Raw genomic sequence first — 18775 nt, 5'->3', positions numbered from 1 at the left:
TCTGGTCATTTGTTTCATTGCTGTTTTTGGGAGCTTGCTGTGCACAAATTGACTGCCATGATTCTTAGATTACAGCAGTGACTGTCTTCAAAAATTAATTCATTGGTTATAAAGCACTTTGGGATTTCCTGAGGTTGTGAAAGGAAAAATAAAGACTTGCACTTATCAAGTGTTATATCACATCTCGCAGAAACACAACAGACATTTTTGCACAGAGCAAGATCCCACAAATGGCAATCCAATGGATAACCAGTTAATCATTTCATGGAAATAACAGCAGAAAATGCTGGAAAAACTCAGCAGGCCAGGCAACATCCGTGGAGAGAAAATAGAGTCAACGTTTCAGGTGAACCCTTTGTCAAGACTGATACGTTGACTCTATTTTCTCTCCACGGATGTTGCCTGGCCTGCTGAGTTTTTCCAGCATTTTCTGTTGTTATTTCGGATTTCCAGCATCCGCAGTATTTTGCTATCTTAATCATTTCATGGTGTAGTTTGAGGGAGGAATGTTGGCCAGGGCTCTGCTCTGCTTTGAATAGTACAATGGGATCTTCTACATCCACCTGAACAGATGGGACTTTGGTTTAACGCCACATCCAAAAGACAGTGCTTCCAACACTGCCAGCACTCCCTCAGTACTGCACCGGGGCTGTCAGCCCAAGCCAGTTTTATTACATTGTGCAGCGGTGGCATGACATAAAAAGAGGCTTTCGATTATAGGCTCAGCCCTGGTGTGGGGCTCAAACTGCAAACCTTCTCACTTAGAGGCGAGTGCTACCAACTTAGTTGATGAGGTGGAAACCATGCAGCGGCTGTTGTTTGACCTCTGACATGAAAGCACCTCGGGACCCTCTGGAAACAGCTGCCCCATCTCATTTACTTTACAACGCCAGTGAATCTGGGGTGGTTCCCATCATACCAACAGACCAGGAGAGCAACATCAGTGAGTCTTCAGCTATCCCCCTTCGTGACACTTTGGGATGATGGGACAATTGGGATGAATACACTCCCCCTATTTAGTTCTGATTGTTAGGCTTTTGCTGAAACATCTAATAGAAGTTAAACATTTGCAGGAATCCTGGCCAGAACTTTACACCGTTCTGCAGACCCCCCACTAGCCCCTCAGGTGCGAAGAGGCGCAGTTTACTGCAGCCCTACTGTTTGCTTCTCACCCCAGCCCCAAGCTCCTTGCAGTAAAAAGGCTAATTGTTCACTTCGTGAGCCGACACTTGCTGCTCACACTGTCCTGAGATGAATTGCACACAATCAAATTAGACTGCGGTGTTTAATAGCAAAGCGACAGCGTTTTAGAGGCAGATGAAAGGGTCGGTGGGGGTGCTGAGATGCGGGTTGGTATTTAACAGCCATCATTTACATGATAGGAGAAGCTGGTGAGCGGGTGCAAGCTGTAGGTGTGACATTTCCCACAGGTGTCTGATATCTCCCATCTCACAGCTCCAAAGGGATTTTTTTTTTAACTGGAATTAATTAAGGTTTAAGAGGAGTGCTTATTGTCGTCTGCAGTGCGCTGGAATATACAAAAATAGCATTGACTTGGAGGGTGCAGTTTTGAAAGTGCTTTTGTGCCGCGTCAGTGCTGCCAACATTCAGGTCTCGCCTGGTCAGCGCCAGTACCGAGATAACCATACCCAGCTTCACAAACCCACCGGCTGCACAGATTTCAGATTTGAGATTTGAGCTCCCGTTCTCTGGATTATTAGTCCGGGCCTCAGTTACTGCACCCACCACATGCACCAGCGGTCTGAGAACAGTAGATAAGTTCCTCCTTTGATCCCCCCGCGACACCAACCCTGGTCTTTCCTTCTCCCCTCTTTCTCACCTGCTCAGTGTCCATGCTGAGATGTAGTTCCCCACACGAGGAACACTATAGAAAAATAAATGATTGTGTTCTGACGAGGGGTTTACACTTCAAACGTTAACTCATCTGATGTCTCCACAGATTCGGACTGAGCTTCGATTGTTTCCAGCATTTTCTGTTTCCATTTGCTCTACTCCAAGGACTGCACAGTAACTGTGGAGTTCATATTCAGCACTACTGCATGCTGATATCATGACCCCACTAATACTTCTCAAAACCCTCTGATTGAATTGGATTTAATGATCGAGTGTCAGCCTTGGCTAAATGCTAAAGCAAAGAAAGAACTTTCATTTAAGTAGCGCCTTTCATGACCTCAGGACGTCCCGAAGCGCTTTATAGCCAATAAAGTACTTTTGAACTGTAGTCACTGTTGTAGGAAACGGGCCACCAATTTGCACACAGCAAGGTCCTGTAAACAACAATACAATAATGAACAGATCGTCTGGTAAAGCTCCCTCTACAATGTCCCATCAAACACTCCCAAGGCAGGTACAACACGGGTTAGATACAGTGTAAAGCTCCCTCTACACTGTCCCCATCAAACACTCCCAGGGCAGGTACAGCACGGGTTAGATACAGAGTAAAGCTCCCTATACACTGTCCCATCAAACACTCCCAGGGCAGGTACAGCATGGGTTAGATACAGAGTAAAGCTCCTTCTACACTGTCCCATCAAACACTCCCAGGGCAGGTACAGCATGGGTTAGATACAGAGTAAAGCTCCCTCTGCACTGTCCCCATTAAACACTCCCAGGGCAGGTACAGCACGGGTTAGATACAGAGTAAAGCTCCCTCGACACTGTCCCCATCAAACACTCCCAGGGCAGGTACAACATGGGTTAGATACAGTATAAAGCTCCCTCTACATTGTCCCCATCAAACACTCCCAGGGCAGGTACAGCACGGGTTAGATACAGAGAAAAGCTCTCTCTACACTGTCCCATCAAACACTCCCAGGGCAGGTACAGCACGGGTTAGATACAGAGTAAAGCTCCCTCGACACTGTCCCCATCAAACACTCCCAGGGCAGGTACAACATGGGTTAGATACAGTATAAAGCTCCCTCTACATTGTCCCCATCAAACACTCCCAGGGCAGGTACAGCACGGGTTAGATACAGAGTAAAGCTCCCTCTACACTGTCCCATCAAACACTCCCAGGGCAGGTACAGCACGGGTTAGATACAGAGTAAAGCTCCCTCTACACTGTCCCATCAAACACTCCCAGGGCAGGTACAGCACGGGTTAGATACAGAGTAAAGCTCCCTCTACACTGTCCCATCAAACACTCCCAGGGCAGGTACAGCACGGGTTAGATACAGAGTAAAGCTCCCTCTACACTGTCCCATCAAACACTCCCAGGGCAGGTACAGCACGGGTTAGATACAGAGTAAAGCTCCCTCTACACTGTCCCATCAAACGCTTCCAGGGCAGGTACAGCACCGGTTAGATACAGAGTAAAGCTCCCTCTACACTGTCCCATCAAACACCCCCAGGGCAGGTACAGCACGAGTTCGATACAGAGTAAATCTCCCTCTACACTGTCCCATCAAACACTCCCAGGGCAGGTACAGCACGGGTTAGATACAGAGTAAAGCTCCCTCTGCACTGTCCCATCAAACACTCCCAGGGCAGGTACAACACGGGTTAGATACAGAGTAAAGCTCCCTCTGCACTGTCCCATCAAACACTCCCAGGGCAGGTACAGCACGGGTTAGATACAGAGTAAAGCTCCCTCTACACTGTCCCATCAAACACTCCCAGGGCAGGTACAGCATGGGTTAGATACAGAGTAAAGCGCCCTCTACACCGTCCCATCAAACACTCCCAGGGCAGGTACAGCACGGGTTAGATACAGAGTAAAGCTCCCTCTACACTGTCCCATCAAACACTCCCAGGGCAGGTACAGCACGGGTTAGATACAGAGTAAAGCTCCCTCTACACTGTCCCATCAAACACTCCCAGGGCAGGTACAGCACGGGTTTTTAAAAATTTATTTCTGGGATGTGGGTGTCGCTGGCAAGGCCAGCATTTATTGCCCATCCCCAATTGCCATTCAGAAGGTGGTGGTGAGCCGACTTCTTGAACCGCTGCAGTCCGTGTGGTGAAGGTATTCCCACAGTGCTGTTAGGGAGGGAGTTCCAGGATTTTGACCCAGCGACGATGAAGGAATGGTGATATACTTCCAAGTCAGGCAGGTTTGAAACAGGGAGGGGAACTTGGAGGTGATGGTGTTCCCATGCACCTGCTACCCTTGTCCTTCTAGGTGGTAGAGGTCGCGGGTTTGGGAGGTGCTTTTGAAGAAGCCTTGGCGAGTTGCTGTAGTGCATCTTGTAGACGGTGCACACTGCAGCCATGGTGCACCAGTGGTGGAGGGAGTGAATGTTTAAGGTGATGGCTGGGGTACCGATCAAGTGGGCTGCTTTGTCCTGGATGGTTTAGAGCTTCTTGAGTGTTGTTGGAGCTGTGCTCATCCAGGCAAGTGGAGGGTATTCCATAACACTCCTGACTTGTGCCTTGTAGATGGTGGAAAGGCTTTGGGGAGTCAGGAGGCGAGACACTCACTGCAGAATACCCAGCCTGTGACCTGCTCTTGTAGTCACTGTATTTATGTGGCTGGTCCAGTTAAGTTTCTGGTCAATAGTGACCCCCCGGATGTTGATGGTGGTTAGACTCTCTCTTGTTGGAGATAGTCATTGCCTGGCACTTGTGTGGCGTGAATGTTACTTGCCGCTTATCAGCCCAAGCCTGGATGTTGTCCAGGTCTTGTTGCATGTGGGCATGGACTGCTTCATTATCTGGGGCGTTGCGAACTGAACTAAACACTGTGCAATCATCAGCGTACATCCTCACTTCTGACCTTATGTTGGAGGGAAGGCCATTGATAAAGCAGCTGAAGGTGGTTGGGCCTAGGACACTGCCCTGAGGAACTCCTGCAGCGATGTCCTGGGGCTGAGATGATTGACCTCCAACAACCGCAACCATCTTCCTTTGTGCCAGGCATGACTCCAACCAGTGGAGAGTTTTCCCTCTGATTTCCATTGACTTCAATTTTACTAGGACTCCTTGATGCCAGACTCGGTCCAATGCTGCCTTGATATCAAGGGCAGTCACTCTCACCTCACCTCTGGAATTCTGCTCTTTTGACCATGTTTGGACCAAGGCTGTAATGAGGTCTGGAGCCGAATGGTCCTGGTGGGTTAGATAGAGTAAATCTCCCTCTACAGTGTCCCACGGTGCACTCTATTGTCAGCTACACCCTGAGTTAGATGCAGTATAAAACTACCTCCAACAATGTCTCACAGCCACAGCCTCAGAAGATTACCCTTACTGTGCAAGTGTGACATTTCTATTTCATGCATGAGGCGCCCCTCTGGTCTCCCAGAGTAACCCGGATAATCTATATTAAATGTTGGTCAGCTTCCACTTGCATTTACTGGTGCTGATGAACCCTGTGGGACAGTCTGACAGTGGCTGAAGGACAAAGAAGAAATGTCCATATTTCAAACAATGTTAATTTATTCACAGCAATGTTTCGGAGAGTTGACAGATGAAAAAAAAATTACATCTTCAGATGTAGCAGGCGACCAACCATAGTGATCCACCTAACTCAGCGTGGAGAGCATATTGATGGTCCAACAGCTGAGGTGCAGGATTTCCTGCTATTTCGGATCCAGTGCTGCTGTGCTTGATAATTGCAATCTTTATTGGCAGCCGTGCTTTCAGCTACCTAGGTCCTAAGCTCTGGAATTCCATCCCATAACCTCTCTGCCTCTCTACCTATCTCCTCTCTTAAGACGCTCTTTAAGACCTACCTTCTTGACCAAGCTTTTGGTCACCTGTCCTAATATCAATTTACATGGCTCAGTGTCAAATTTTGGCTGATATCGCTCCTGTGAAGCGCCTTGGGGCGTTTTACTACGTTAGAGGCGCTATATAAATGCAAGTTGCCGTTGTATTATGACCTGCATGCTTCGGTCTCCCAGTTCCCTATTGAGAACCGTAAACAGGGAGCTGTGTGTGTTAGCTTGGCTCAGCCGGTAGCTCCATATCCGATTCAGAAGCTTGTGAGTTTGAGCCATCAAGGCTTCAGCATGTAATCACAGCTCAGTACCGGGGGAGTGCAGCATTGTTGATGGTGCCGTCCTTTGGTTGCGATGATCAGGCTAGGCCCTGTCCGCCTATTGCAATGTTTAAGGTAGATGTTAAATATTACATTCCCCTATTTGAAGAAGAGCAGGGAATTCTTCTGGTGTTCTGTCCATCATTCTCCCTCAACCGACACAATCGAGAAACTGTGTAACTGGCCATTCAACTCATTGATGTGTATGAGACCCTAGCTGGAGCAGACTGGCCTTGTGATAACACACTTCTTAAGTGTAGGTATTTTTAAGATGAAATTACTGACCTATTGATAAGCACTATTTGGTCTAATTGCTAATGTAGGTGTCAGCCGTGGTTCAGTGGGTCGCACTCTTGCCTCTGAGTCACTACGTTGTGGGTTTCAGCCCCACTACAGAGACTTGACCACATAATCCAGGCTGACACTCCCAGTGCAGTACTGAGGGAGCACTGTACTGTCAGAGGTGCCGTCTTTCAGATGAGATGATAAACCAAGGCCCCGTCTGTCCTCTCAGGTCAGCGTAAAAGACCCCACCAGACTATTTCGAAGAAGAGCAGGAGAGTTCTCCCCGGTGTCCTGGCCAACAGTTACCCCTCAATTAACATCACTAAAAAAACATATGATCTGGTCATTGTCACATTGCTGTTTGTGGGACATTGCTGTTGGCAAATTGGCTGCCGCGTTTCCTTCATTACATAAGAATATAAGAACATAAGAATTAGGAGTAGGAGTCGGCCATACGGCCCTGTGAGCCTACTCCGCCATTCAATAAGATCATGGCTGATCTTCGACCTCAACTCCACTTTCCTGACCGATCACCGAGAGTCCAAAAACCTATTGATCTCAGCCTTGAAGATACTCAACAGCTCAGTATCCACAGCCATTTGGGGCAGAGAATTCCAAAGATTCGCAACCCCCTGAGTGAAGGAACTCCTTCCCTTCTCAGTCTTAAATGGCCGACCCCTTATCCTGAGACTATTGCAACAGTGACCACACTTCAAAAAGTATTTTTAAAAATTGGCTGTAAAGTGCTTTATTACATCTTGATGTCATGAAAGGCACTATATAAATGCAAGTTCTTTCTGTCTTTCTTTAAAAGCAGCTTTAGAAACAGTTAGTTAGTGTGATGGACTGTAATTTCTTTCTGGGTGGATGAACTAGGCTCGGACAAATGGCCTTCTTCACCTATCTTGTGAAACAGAATCTTAAGTAGGCTTCTTAGAACTTTGTTTGCTAAGATTCACAACATTATGCCTCTCAAACATTTCGAGGGACGTTTCCCTTTTGCCAGACTGGGTAAGGATGGCAGGTTTCCTTTTCTAAAGGCATGAGTGAACCAGTTGAGTTTTTATGACAATTCGACAGCTTCATGAGTGGACCAGACACTTTCCGCAAAATGCGTGTATGCATGCTGTGATGATGAGATGAGGAGATGCATTTTCCCTTTAATCGGTGTCCTTGAAGACTGGCTGTTTCCATCGTGGTAGGCTGTGTGAGTTGGCAGAATGGTTGTGAATAAAGAAGGTGTTTGTGTGAAGCAGAGGTTGCCCTTAGCAGAACTGAGTTCCCCTGACACCCAGATGCTGAGAGAGAAAGAGTATGAGAGGCAAAGAGGTGAATGAAGTCTGAGTGGTAGAGGCTGTGTATTGGTAAGAGTGCCTAGACTTACTTTGGCTACCCTTGTGAGGTCATTAAAGTTCTTCCGACATTGTGTGGCAGTCCTTGGGGTGGTGGAGGTCACACTGACTGCCTCTGCATCACTCTCTCATGGGGCCTCCCGTCCTTAGTGCCCAACAATATTAATCTTTTGGTCCTGACTTCTGCCTCAACGACCTCCAGGATGCATCCTGGAATCTGGGAGCCCTAACACCTACTGACACCTACAAAGCTGCTGCTGCTCCTGCTGTTCTTGCAGAATAGTGATGTTGCCCTTTGCTGCAGCCTTTTAATATATACGTCAGAACTGCATTCCCCACCACCACCTCCCCTCCTCCCCCACAGTCATAAACCCACCAGGAGCAGTATTACTGCTCCAAACCTGCCCTGCATAGCAAATGAGGGCCCTGGGAGGAAATTTCAGTGGGTTAGCAGTGGATTTATATTGGCAGGCGGTATTCTTGGCCCCCTTGCTAATGGGAGGGAAGTCCAAGCTGGAGAGTCCGGACCAAGTGTAGTCTTTAGGTGAATCAGGGTTCGAGGGCAGGGGATAATTGCACCCAGATATAATTCAGTCCCCTTTTTAAAGTCATACATTATATCTTATTTTTATATTTCCATTATAAATTTCTGTGTTCACATTAATAATGGTGCCAGCCATGGCTCAGTGGGTCTCACTCTCGCCTCCGAGTCACAAGGTTGTGGGTTTAAGCCCCACTCCAGAGACTTGAGCACACAAATCCAGGCTGACACTCAGGTGTCCTGGGGCCAATATCTATCCCTCAACCAACATCACTAAAACAGATGATCTGGTCATGATCACATTGCTGTTTGTGGGAGCTTGCTGTGCACAAATTGGCTGGCATGTTTCCTACATTATAACAGTGATTACACCTCAACAAGTACTTCATTGGCTGTAAGGCGCTTTGGGATATCCGTTGGTCACGAAAGGCGCCATATAAATGCAAATCTAAATTTATTATGGAATTGGCGTTGCAAATTTGTCCTGCTGTAATTACGGCCTCCTGTCAGTGGTGGCGCTGCAGCAGATCCAGGGGGCGGGTGTAATTACAGCGTGACATGTTTACATAGGCACTTTGCATTAACAATGTGCATTAGCTATATATATAGATTATTTTCACTACGTAGAAGAGATTTGCATATCAGCCTGGCTGTTGCAGATACAGTAAATATATCATAGGGCAGGTGATTTTTATATGGATGTGATTTATAATCCCTGTTTATGGTATTTCCTACCCATAAAAAATATCGATTTGCCCCAGGTTAGTGGAGAATTACCAAACGCAAATAAATATTTTTGGAACTACTTGCCTGTTACTATTTCACTGACAATCTTCGTGTTGTTAGAATTACACCACTGAGAATGCTGCAAAAATGTCAGTTCTACAATGTTGATTTATGTTCAAGTACCTCCTATAGATCAATGGATAAAACTCCGCTCCCGACGGCCCAGCTGATTTCTGGGCGTGGTTGCAGGGCCCAGGTTCTACTTGTGATCAGTGCGATGAAACAGTCCCACCCGGTAAGAGTTAGCTCCCAGACCCCGGGGTTCCGAAGGGAAGCATGAAGCAGGCTTCCCACTCCTGATGGCTATCCTGCAAGAAAGTGGGAATTGGGCGAGGATAAGAACAGGCATGCCCGTGCTGCCCACCCTGTTGGAATGCCTGCCGACACTCATTGTCTAGGCCAGCACAGAAGGAATGGTCACTTGGAGGAGGTACTGGAAGGCCGTGGACCACTGTGGAGTTGTACCTCAGACTAAATCAGCACTTTAAAATGTGGGGGCGGAGGAGGGTGGAAATGAAGAAATGGGGAGGGCACAACAGTCCAGGATGACCAGCAGTGTGTTCCCATGTATTGGATTGGGGTGAAACGGTGCTGTTCAAAGTTCAATGTCTCTGTTAAAATACCACGGGTTAGATACAGAGTAAAGCTCCCTCTACACTGTCCCATCAAACACTTCCAGGGCAGGTACAGCATGGGTTAGATACAGAGTAAAGCTCCCTCTACACTGTCCCATCAAACACTCCCAGGGCAGGTACAGCATGGGTTAGATACAGAGTAAAGCTCCCTCTACACTGTCTCATCAAACACTCCCAGGGCAGGTACAGCATGGGTTAGATACAGAGTAAAGCTCCATCTACACGGTCCCATCAAACACTCCCAGGGCAGTCACAGCACGGGTTAGATACAGAGTAAAGCTCTCTCTACACTGTCCCATGGGCACACAGGCTACATGCTAATAGTCCACACCGCAATTGTACTCCATACAAATTTTAAAGCTATTTACAGCCAAAGGTATTTGGTCTCATTGTGAATGTATGGACGCTTGCTGCTGTATGCAACATTTAATCCCTCGACTTTGTTGAAGGAAGTGTCTGATTTGGGTAATAACGCAAAGAAGTCAATCTCAAACAGTGTTGAAAAGTGTAGGATTTATAAACAGAGCCTCTCAGCAGGTAGCATTGACCAGCTATCTTGGTCAAAGTCACCAGTCTCTTCAAACTAATCGAGCTGGGTTTCTCGGAGTAACTGCGCCTGTCTGATTCTAGGCCTATTGATGTGTGCATCTATCTGGGGGAGGATTTCAACTCTTCATTAATATGTGGAATTGTAAATTCGAGTACAAAGAATATGTTCATGATTTTGTTAAAGACAAGAGAAGGAAACTTTCCCCAACTTATTATACTGGAAGATTTACATATTTATCTGTCTATTCATCTGTCTGTCCGTTTCTCTATCTATCTATCTCTATCTGTCTGTCTGTCTGTCTATTAAACTATCTATCTACCCACCCCAGTGTGATAGAAGTATTTAACTTTATATACATATATCTGCCTCTTTTTAATTGTAACGGTGTCCCCTTGTCACTCTTTTCTATATGTTCTTCTAAAAAGTGAATTTAGAATAGATATTATTAAGTGATAACTGGAATGATCCACCAAACAGGTAATAGAGGCGAAAGTATAGGAGGGTTGTTCAATATACAATAAGATTCCATGATGAGAGAGTTAGTGTACAGGTGGGACAGTACTTGATGGGCATCAATGGGCCGAATGGCCTTTCCCGTCCCTTAACCTCTTTCTCCCTTTCTATTTCTCTCATTCTCTTCAGTTTCTTTTTTCTCATTATTTTCTTTTTCTACTCGCTGCCCCTCTTTTTCTTTCTCTTTCTGCTTCCCTCTCTACCTGGGTTTTTTCCTCTCTGCTTTTTTCCTCGCTGCGCTCTCTTGGTTTCTCTTACTGCGGGTGTATTTTGTATCTCACACTGACAACAATCCCTGGCATCCAGTGCTTTCTTTGTTACAGTGACATCACACAGAAATTGCTTTCTGTATTCTAATACAAATTTAATACAGTTCTTAAATAAATATTTTCAGCATTAAAAATTATTTTACACAAATCTCCAAAAAAAATTGAATACAAAAAGAAGTTATGCCAGTCTCTTGGCAACGATACAGTGTTTTACTAAAATAGGTAATAAAGCAAATGAACAAAGTATTAAAAAGACAGTCAGAGGTGAGTTTATAATCCTTTGCTGTGTGTAGGTCTCTTCTGAGATTCAGTAAATACAGTTGGACAGTGAATGACTGATAATAACAACATCCAGGGAGAGAGTTGGAGGGCTAACCCCAGGTAGGGCAGACGTATTTTCGGTAAGTTCCTTGGCGAGTCACTCTCCTGGACATCACTCTCAAGTGAACACGTTCCAAAAGCAGCATTTGAAGAGGAAGATGGAAGAATAAAAGTGAAGAGTTCTCGCTTTTGTTCTTCCACTCCAATATCTAACTAACTCATTATATACATGATACCAGGCGCATGCCCCTCATCTCAACTCAGGGGTCGATCAGGTGAGCAGTGAGCAGCTTGGGCTGAGGGTTTGGAGTCGGAATGGTTTCCCTTTCTCTGTCACACATTCCCTGTGTGTCCTTGTCCTTCTCTCTGGCGCCATCTCTGAAGAGTATTTTAACTCTACTTCTGGCTGCGGTTCTTTTGCCGAACGCCTGGTGGTATAGTCTCATTGGTTGGAGTTGAGTAGAAAAATAAAGCATCTCATTTATTTATTAAAAAAAAACTGGAGCCAGTTCATCGATGATTTGCTGTAATTGTTATTGGCCAGAGATGATGTTGGGTCGGTGGCTGTCTCTACCGAGGCCTGGAGTGTCTGGTGCGCTTAGTCCTGCTGGAGAAAGGGTAGTTGATGAACTCGAAGTGTCTGTGCGTGTCCAAGGAGGACAGGTGGCCCTTGGGCAACCTCTTCATGAAGTGCACCTCCCTCTGGTGCTGCCTGGTCTTGGAGCCTTTCCTGGGTCTCCCTTTCCGGGTGAAAGCCATGAACCAGCCCTCGTACTTGGCATTCTGCAAGGCGGTGTAGTTGTTCTCCAGGACAATCTCGGTGAAGACACAATCCTTGCTCTTCCCGCTTCGCTGCACAGAGAAACAGGACAATAAATACACGTTTGATTCAGGCTCACTTCCAATGAATAGCAAAATACTGCGGATGCTGGAAATCTGAAATAACAACAGAAAACGCTGGAAAAACTCAGCAGGTCAGGCAGCATCTCTCTCCACAGATGTTGCCTGGCCTGCTAAGTTTTTCCAGCGTGTTCTGTTGTTATTTCACTTCCAACGAATGCGTGCTCAGATCAGTTCCAATGTCTTGTGTGCGTTGCTTTTTTTAAAGAAAAAATTGAAGATGAAAAGTATTTTTTTTAATAACATTTAAGACTTTGGTAGACCCCGATAGATTGCTATCGATTAGTATTGGCCAGGAATGGACAGAGGTGATCTCGCTATTGGCTCCAGGCTTGCGAAAAAAAACCTAACAATGACTGAATCAGAAAGAGTGAGAGAGAGAACGGGTAGGATAGACAAAGAGACAGAAAGGGGGACATTAAAAGAGAGGGCTAGAGAAAGAAACAGAACGAAGGAGGGAGAAGGAATTAGAGTGAATTTCATTGCTAGGGGGATAGAATATAAAAATAGGGAGGTATTGCTTCAGTTGTACAAGGTAGTGGTGAGACCGCACCTGGAATACTGCATACAGTTTTGGTGTCCATACTTAAGAAAGGACATACTTGCTCTCGAGTCAGTACAAAGAAGGTTCACTCGGTTAATCCCGGGGATGAGGGGATGGACATATGAGGAGAGGTTGAGTAGATTGGGACTCTACTCATTGGAGTTCAGAAGAATGAGAGGCGATCTTATTGAAACATATAAGATTGTGAAGGGGTTGGATCGGGTGTATGTGGGGAGGATGTTCCCGATGATGGGTGAAACTAGAACTAGGGGGCATAGTCTTAGAATAAGGGGCTGCTCTTTCAAAACTGAGATGAGGAGGAACTACTTCACTCAGAGGGTGGTAGGTCCATGGAATATGCTGCCCCAAAAAGCTGTAGAAGCTACATCATTACATAAATTTAAAACAGAAATAGACAGTTTCCTAGAAGTAAAGGGAGTTAAGGGTTTCGGGGAGCGGGCAGGAATTTGGACATGAGTCTAGGTTCGGATCGGTCATGGCCCTGTGGGTAGCGGAGCGGGCCCAGGGGCTGTGTAGCCTGATCCTGCTCCTATTTCGTGTGTCTAATTCTGTTAGATTCAGGAGATGGTTCTGTGATAGTGGATTGGCGGTTAGGATCAGATCAGCCATGATCTTATTGAATGGCGGAGCAGGCTCGAAGGGCCGATTGGCCTACTCCTGCTCCTATTTCTTATGTTCTTATGTAAATACAGAGACAGAAAGGAGAGATGTAAAGAGAGTGAATTAAAAGAGATAGAGAAAGAGACAGAAAGGGAGATATATCGAGTGAATTGAGAGAGAGAGAGAGAAAAGAGAGAGAAAAGAAAAGTAAGATTTTTTTAAAGAACAGACAGAATTAGAGGACATGTGGCCCGTTGTGTTTGGGACTTGCTGTCTTGGTCCCTGAGAGGTTAATGAGTGAATGGCAGGGTAGGTGTGCGAAATGTACAAACATTCTTGACCCACGAAGTGTTGAACCAGCGGCCCCTCCGTGTATCAGATCCCCATCTGCGATGTAAGCACCCCCTCCCCAGCCTGTGTGCACGGCCCAGTCCTGGGCACTGTGAATTTACAAGTTGTCACAAGGAATAATATCACCTCCTCAACAGACAGATGGCGGAGTGAGCGGGGGGCGCGGGGCTCCCGCACATGTGTGCCTGCTATTGGTGGCGGTGACGCTGCAAGGACCCGGCACTCAGCTCGTCGATGTGACACAGAATTAGACAAGTGGAAGGGGGAGAGCGGCAGGCCCTCACTCCAGCCCAACACAACCCTTCCAATCAACCTTCAGATCCCAGCACCAGACACAAAGTCAGCCCTGGAAATGCTGATGTCCCTTAATATTTAATGCACTATAGAAACAAACAGATGGGCAATAGAATTATATATAGCCACATATATTATATATAATTATTTTATTTATCGATCTATCCGGCAATCGTGGCTATGATCATTAATATAAAATGTTAATTATAATTATTTTATATATGTAATGTCATACACATATATTCCAAACCAGATTAACATTCTGAGTATTTATCTCCATATAAATCACTTTATATAATAAACAGCTGTTTGGAATAATCTATGTGTACAGAAGTCTAACCATCATACAGTCAGAATGAATTATTTTATTGATAACTCGAGTTTGAATCCCCTATACTGTTAATGGACGGGTGTTTCCTCTTGAACTGGAGGGTTGAGTCTGGGACCTCTGGGCAGTCGGGCAGTTTCCACTGTCTATCTGTGTCAGTATGGGGAGTTGGGGAATGTTTAAAATCCCCCCAGTCAGGGAGGAAGCGGGACCCTCCCCATCTCCGCGGGTCAGTCGCAGCTTTCAGTTTACAATTCAATTTTAATCCCGTGCATTAGTAAAGATCGAGGTTGGGCGAGAGGGCGAATAAAGGAACGTCAGTAAGTGGGGTTAAGATTCTCAATAAGTGGGGTTAAGATTCATGGGCATTAGGGCCACGGTTTTAACACAGACTGCAATATTCCTGTTGGGGGAAAGCGCCTGAATCTCAGGTGGGATCGACTAACCGTCTTTATGCAATCATTTAAAGTGCTAAAGATTGGGAGCCAGGGATGGGACGAGAAGAGGCGGCTGATTCTGCAGCCAGCTTTCTCGTCCCACTTCCTTAATCAATCACCTAACCTCAGCGGGAAAACCCTCTGCTGATGTGAGAGAGCCTGCGCCCTAATGCAAAGGTCTAATAACCCAGACTACAATAAAAAGGACAGATCAAAATCTGTGTGTTGGCAGCAGTGTGTCATTCCGGGCTCGGAGCACCCACAGTGCAGCATCCTTCCAGCCGACTCATTCAAACTTACCTTTACTCTTTTGTACCACTTTCTGCTACTTGTGTCTTACCCTCCCTTACCTTGACTTTTTTTGTGACTATTTTCTTCTTCCATTTCTGTCTCACTGTCTGTCTCTCTGTTAGGGGTTGGCCATTTAGGACTGAGATGAGGAGAAATTTCTTCACTCAGAGGGTGGTGAATCTTTGGAATTCTCTACCCCAGTCCCCTGTGGAGGCTCAGTCGTTGAGTATATTCAAGGCTGAGAGCGATAGATTTTTGGATATTAAGGGAATCAAGGGATATGGGGATGGGGCGGGAAAGTGGAGTTGAGGTCGAAGATCAGCCATGATCTTATTGAATGGGGGAGCAGGCTCGAGGGGCCGAATGGCCGACTCCTGCTCTTATTTCTTATGTTCTTACTGTTTCTCTCTCTCCTGCTTATCTCACTGTCTTTCTTTCTCTTACCTAAGTCTCTTTTGTTTTTCTCACTCTATTTCTCCCTCTCTCACTATCTGCCTCCCCTTCACTTCTCTTTCTTTCTTACTGTCTCATTAACTTTTCCTCCCCCTTACTCACGATTACATTTTCTCTCTGTTCCCATTTCGAACGATTACTATTTCTCTCAATTTATCTTTTTCTGTCCCTGCTTCGATCTATTTTGCTTCACTTTCTATTCCTTCCTTCACCTCTGTTTCTCTGTCTCCCAATTACCGTTCTCTGCGTCTGTCTCACTATCTTTCCTTCTGTACTCTCTATTCCTGTTTCTCTCTTGTCCTGAAATTGCATTGTGTAATCATAGAATCATAGAAATTTACGGCACAGAAGGAGGCCATTTGGCCCATCGTGTCTGTGCCGGCCGACAACGAGCTCTCCGGCCTAATCCCCACACCTAACCCCCGCCCCGTTTCCAAATCTGGTACAGTGTTGTTTGGAGAGAAGGTTTCACCGCCACTCTCACATTAACCCTTACCTTTCCGATCAGTTTTCCTCGCTTGTTCATGCAGATGTAAAACCCAGACTCAGCTCCCTTGATGCGGACTCTGCTCCCGAAGGTGTCGGTCTCCACAATCAGTTTGGCTGCATTGGAAACAAAGGGATGGAGCAGTGAGTCTTTGATCAGCAAGCATTTTTTATTTTTACATTCACGGTGTAAGCAATCCCCTCTCATCCTGTTATAACACGGGTCCCAGATTGCTACACAACATGACTGTTAACAGACCCAGACTAAGTTTCACTGTTAGTTCAGTGCCAAGAGTCTTAGGAAGAAGAAAGTGGGCCGATTTCTGTACTCATCAAAGGTGAGGAATGTTAGTGCTGGAAAATGGAATACTTTTCCTCATTCACCTACCAAGCATCATCAAATGCTCCCAGGGCAGGTACAGCATGGGTTAGACACAGAGTAAAGATCTCTCTACACTATCCCATCAAACACTCCCAGGGCAGGTACAGCACGGGTTAGATACAGAGTAAAGCTCCCTCTACACTGTCCCATCAAACACTCCCAGGGCAGGTACAGCACGGGTTAGATACAGAGTAAAGCTCCCTCTACACTGTCCCATCAAACACTCCCAGGGCAGGTACAGCACAGGTTAGATACAGAGTAAAGCTCCCTCTACACTGTCCCATCAAACACTCCCAGGGCAGGTACAGCACAGGGTTAGATACAGAGTAAAGCTCCCTCTACACTGTCCCCTCAAACACTCCCAGGGCAGGTACAGCACGGGTGGGATGTACAATAAAGCTCCCTCGATACTGTCTCTAACAATGTGCAATGTGTTTCAACCCCAACCTCAGAACGCCACTCCTTATTGCACAGATGTGACATTTTCATTTCTCACATCAGTAATCTCTGTGGAGTCTCTGAGCATGTCTGACAATGGTAGTGGCAGATTAGTGGCCATTCTGTGCTATGACCCCAATGGCCAGAAGCACCAGGACTGAGACTTCCAAACCCCCCCCCCCAAATATAGGAAACTGAAATTGCTGGAAACACTCAGCAGGTCAGACATAACAAAAATTTAAAAGTAGCAATGCTAAGAATGAGAAGAGGTCTTTTCTTCCCATCAAGCTGCTCATATGAATGGATAAGGGCAATTCATTAAATATATTCAAGAAGGAGTTAGATATATTTCTTAAGGCTAAAGGGATCAAGGGATATGGGGAGAAAGCAGGGACAGGGTACTGAATTTGGATGATCAGCCATGATCTCATTGAATGGCGGAGCAGGCTCGAGGGGCCGAATGGCCTACTCCTGCTCCTATCTTCGATGTTTCTATGTTTCTATAACAGAGTTAACATTTCAGGTGCGGACCCTTCATCTAAAGGTCTACATCTGAAAAGCTAACACATCCGTTCTCTCCACAGATGCTGCCTGACCTGCTGAGTGTTTCCAGCAATTTCTGTTTTGGTTTGGAGACTTCTTAAACTCATTTCACGCAGGGCCATTACAGGCAGATCTGAACCCAGGTCCCTGAGCTGAAAAGATGGTCTGACTGCACCGTCCAGTGTAGGTGGTGCAATCCAGGAACACACCAGGCTCTCTAAGTTCTCATCTTCATGGGCCACATAAATACATACCATGAGGCCTTGAGGCCACATATAAAGAGACATGGAACTTAATGAGAACACGGTACTAAGAGCACCAAAAAAAAATCCAACCCCTCAAATAGGAGAAGCAGCAAATAAGAAACAAGTTGTCTCCTCTTTGAGGGTCATAGTGCCAGGGCTCGGGTCCTACGACCATAGTTTGAATGCCCCTTCAGCAATACATCACAGGATTCAGGTGGTTTGTAAGCAGCATCACACACAGGCAGCAGTGTGTTACCCTGCAGTACAATATCAAGTTATTAAATATAAAGAAAAGAAATAACTTGTATTTATGTAGCACCTTTCACAACCTCAACAACAACAATAACTTGTATTTATATAGAGTCCTAGAGTCATATGGCACAGAAGGAGGCCAATCGGCCCATCGAGTCCGTGCCGGCTCTCTGTAGAGCAATCCAGTCAGTCCCATTCCCCCGCTCTATCCCCGTAGCCCTGCAAGTTTATTTCCCTCAAGTGCCTATCCAGTCTCCCCTTGAAAACATTGAGTGTCTCCGCTTCCACCACTTCCGTCGGCAGCGAATTTGACGTGGTAAAATGTCCCAAGGCGCTGCACAGGATGTCCCAAAGTGCTTTACAACCAATGACATACTTTTGAAGTGTTTTCAGTGTCCTAATGTAGGAAACACGGCAACCAATTTTGCGCATGGCCAGATCACACAAACTACAGTGAGATAATGACCAGATAACCTGTTTTAGTGATGTTGGTTGAGGGATAAATATTGGCCAAAAGACTTATGGGCAAAGCTTCAGCAATTTATCAATCTGAACCGTGTCCTTGAAATACGCTCCAGCCCATGTTAGGCTCTATATGTGAAGCTCACCAATGAACTGAGTTTCAGCTTTATTGCTACTGTGTTATTCTTCCTCTGCTGAAGCAGTTGACTGTCTTGTTGGGACACCATGGGTGGCAGTCACTTAGTTACCTGGGTGTGATTTATGGCTGACTGCTTGACTGTGGAGGACACCAGAGCCAAGGCTGATACTGTCCTCACCTGATGTCCACACACATGCTCCATCTGCCACAACCAACCCAGCACACACTGGAGGTCCAACCTGTATGGCTCAGAGACAGTGTCTTCACTACAATGCCACTGGAGAAGCAGTGGGTTACTGGTCATGAAGGCAGTGATAGACAACAGGTTGTGTGGTTGCACTAGCTTGTTGTGTCAG

General features: G+C 46.1%; 2 protein-coding genes across 4 annotated transcripts in view; one reads left to right on the top strand and one right to left on the bottom strand.

Annotated features, from left to right (window-relative positions):
• The window catches only part of fbxw4 (F-box and WD repeat domain containing 4), a 606291-nt gene that overhangs the window by 101094 nt on the left and 486422 nt on the right, over window positions 1-18775 (top strand). The gene's annotated exons all lie outside the window — the stretch shown is intronic.
• LOC147113273 (fibroblast growth factor 8-like) overlaps window positions 11824-18775 on the bottom strand; it is a 28006-nt gene continuing 21054 nt past the window's right edge. Inside the window, exons 4-5 of the mRNA XM_085994003.1 lie at window positions 15969-16075; window positions 11824-12105 (exon numbers count right to left, since the gene is read on the bottom strand). Coding sequence (XP_085850129.1) covers window positions 11824-12105; window positions 15969-16075 — 389 coding nt within the window. The remainder of the gene's footprint in view (window positions 12106-15968; window positions 16076-18775) is intronic.

The sequence above is a fragment of the Somniosus microcephalus genome, chromosome 8 (genome assembly GCF_052327205.1).
Source record: "Somniosus microcephalus isolate GS21.2 chromosome 8, FLI_Smic_1.0, whole genome shotgun sequence".
Classification (NCBI taxonomy): Eukaryota; Metazoa; Chordata; class Chondrichthyes; order Squaliformes; family Somniosidae; genus Somniosus; species Somniosus microcephalus.
Note: the sequence above shows the minus strand (reverse complement) of the source record. Positions and strands in the feature narration are given on the sequence as shown.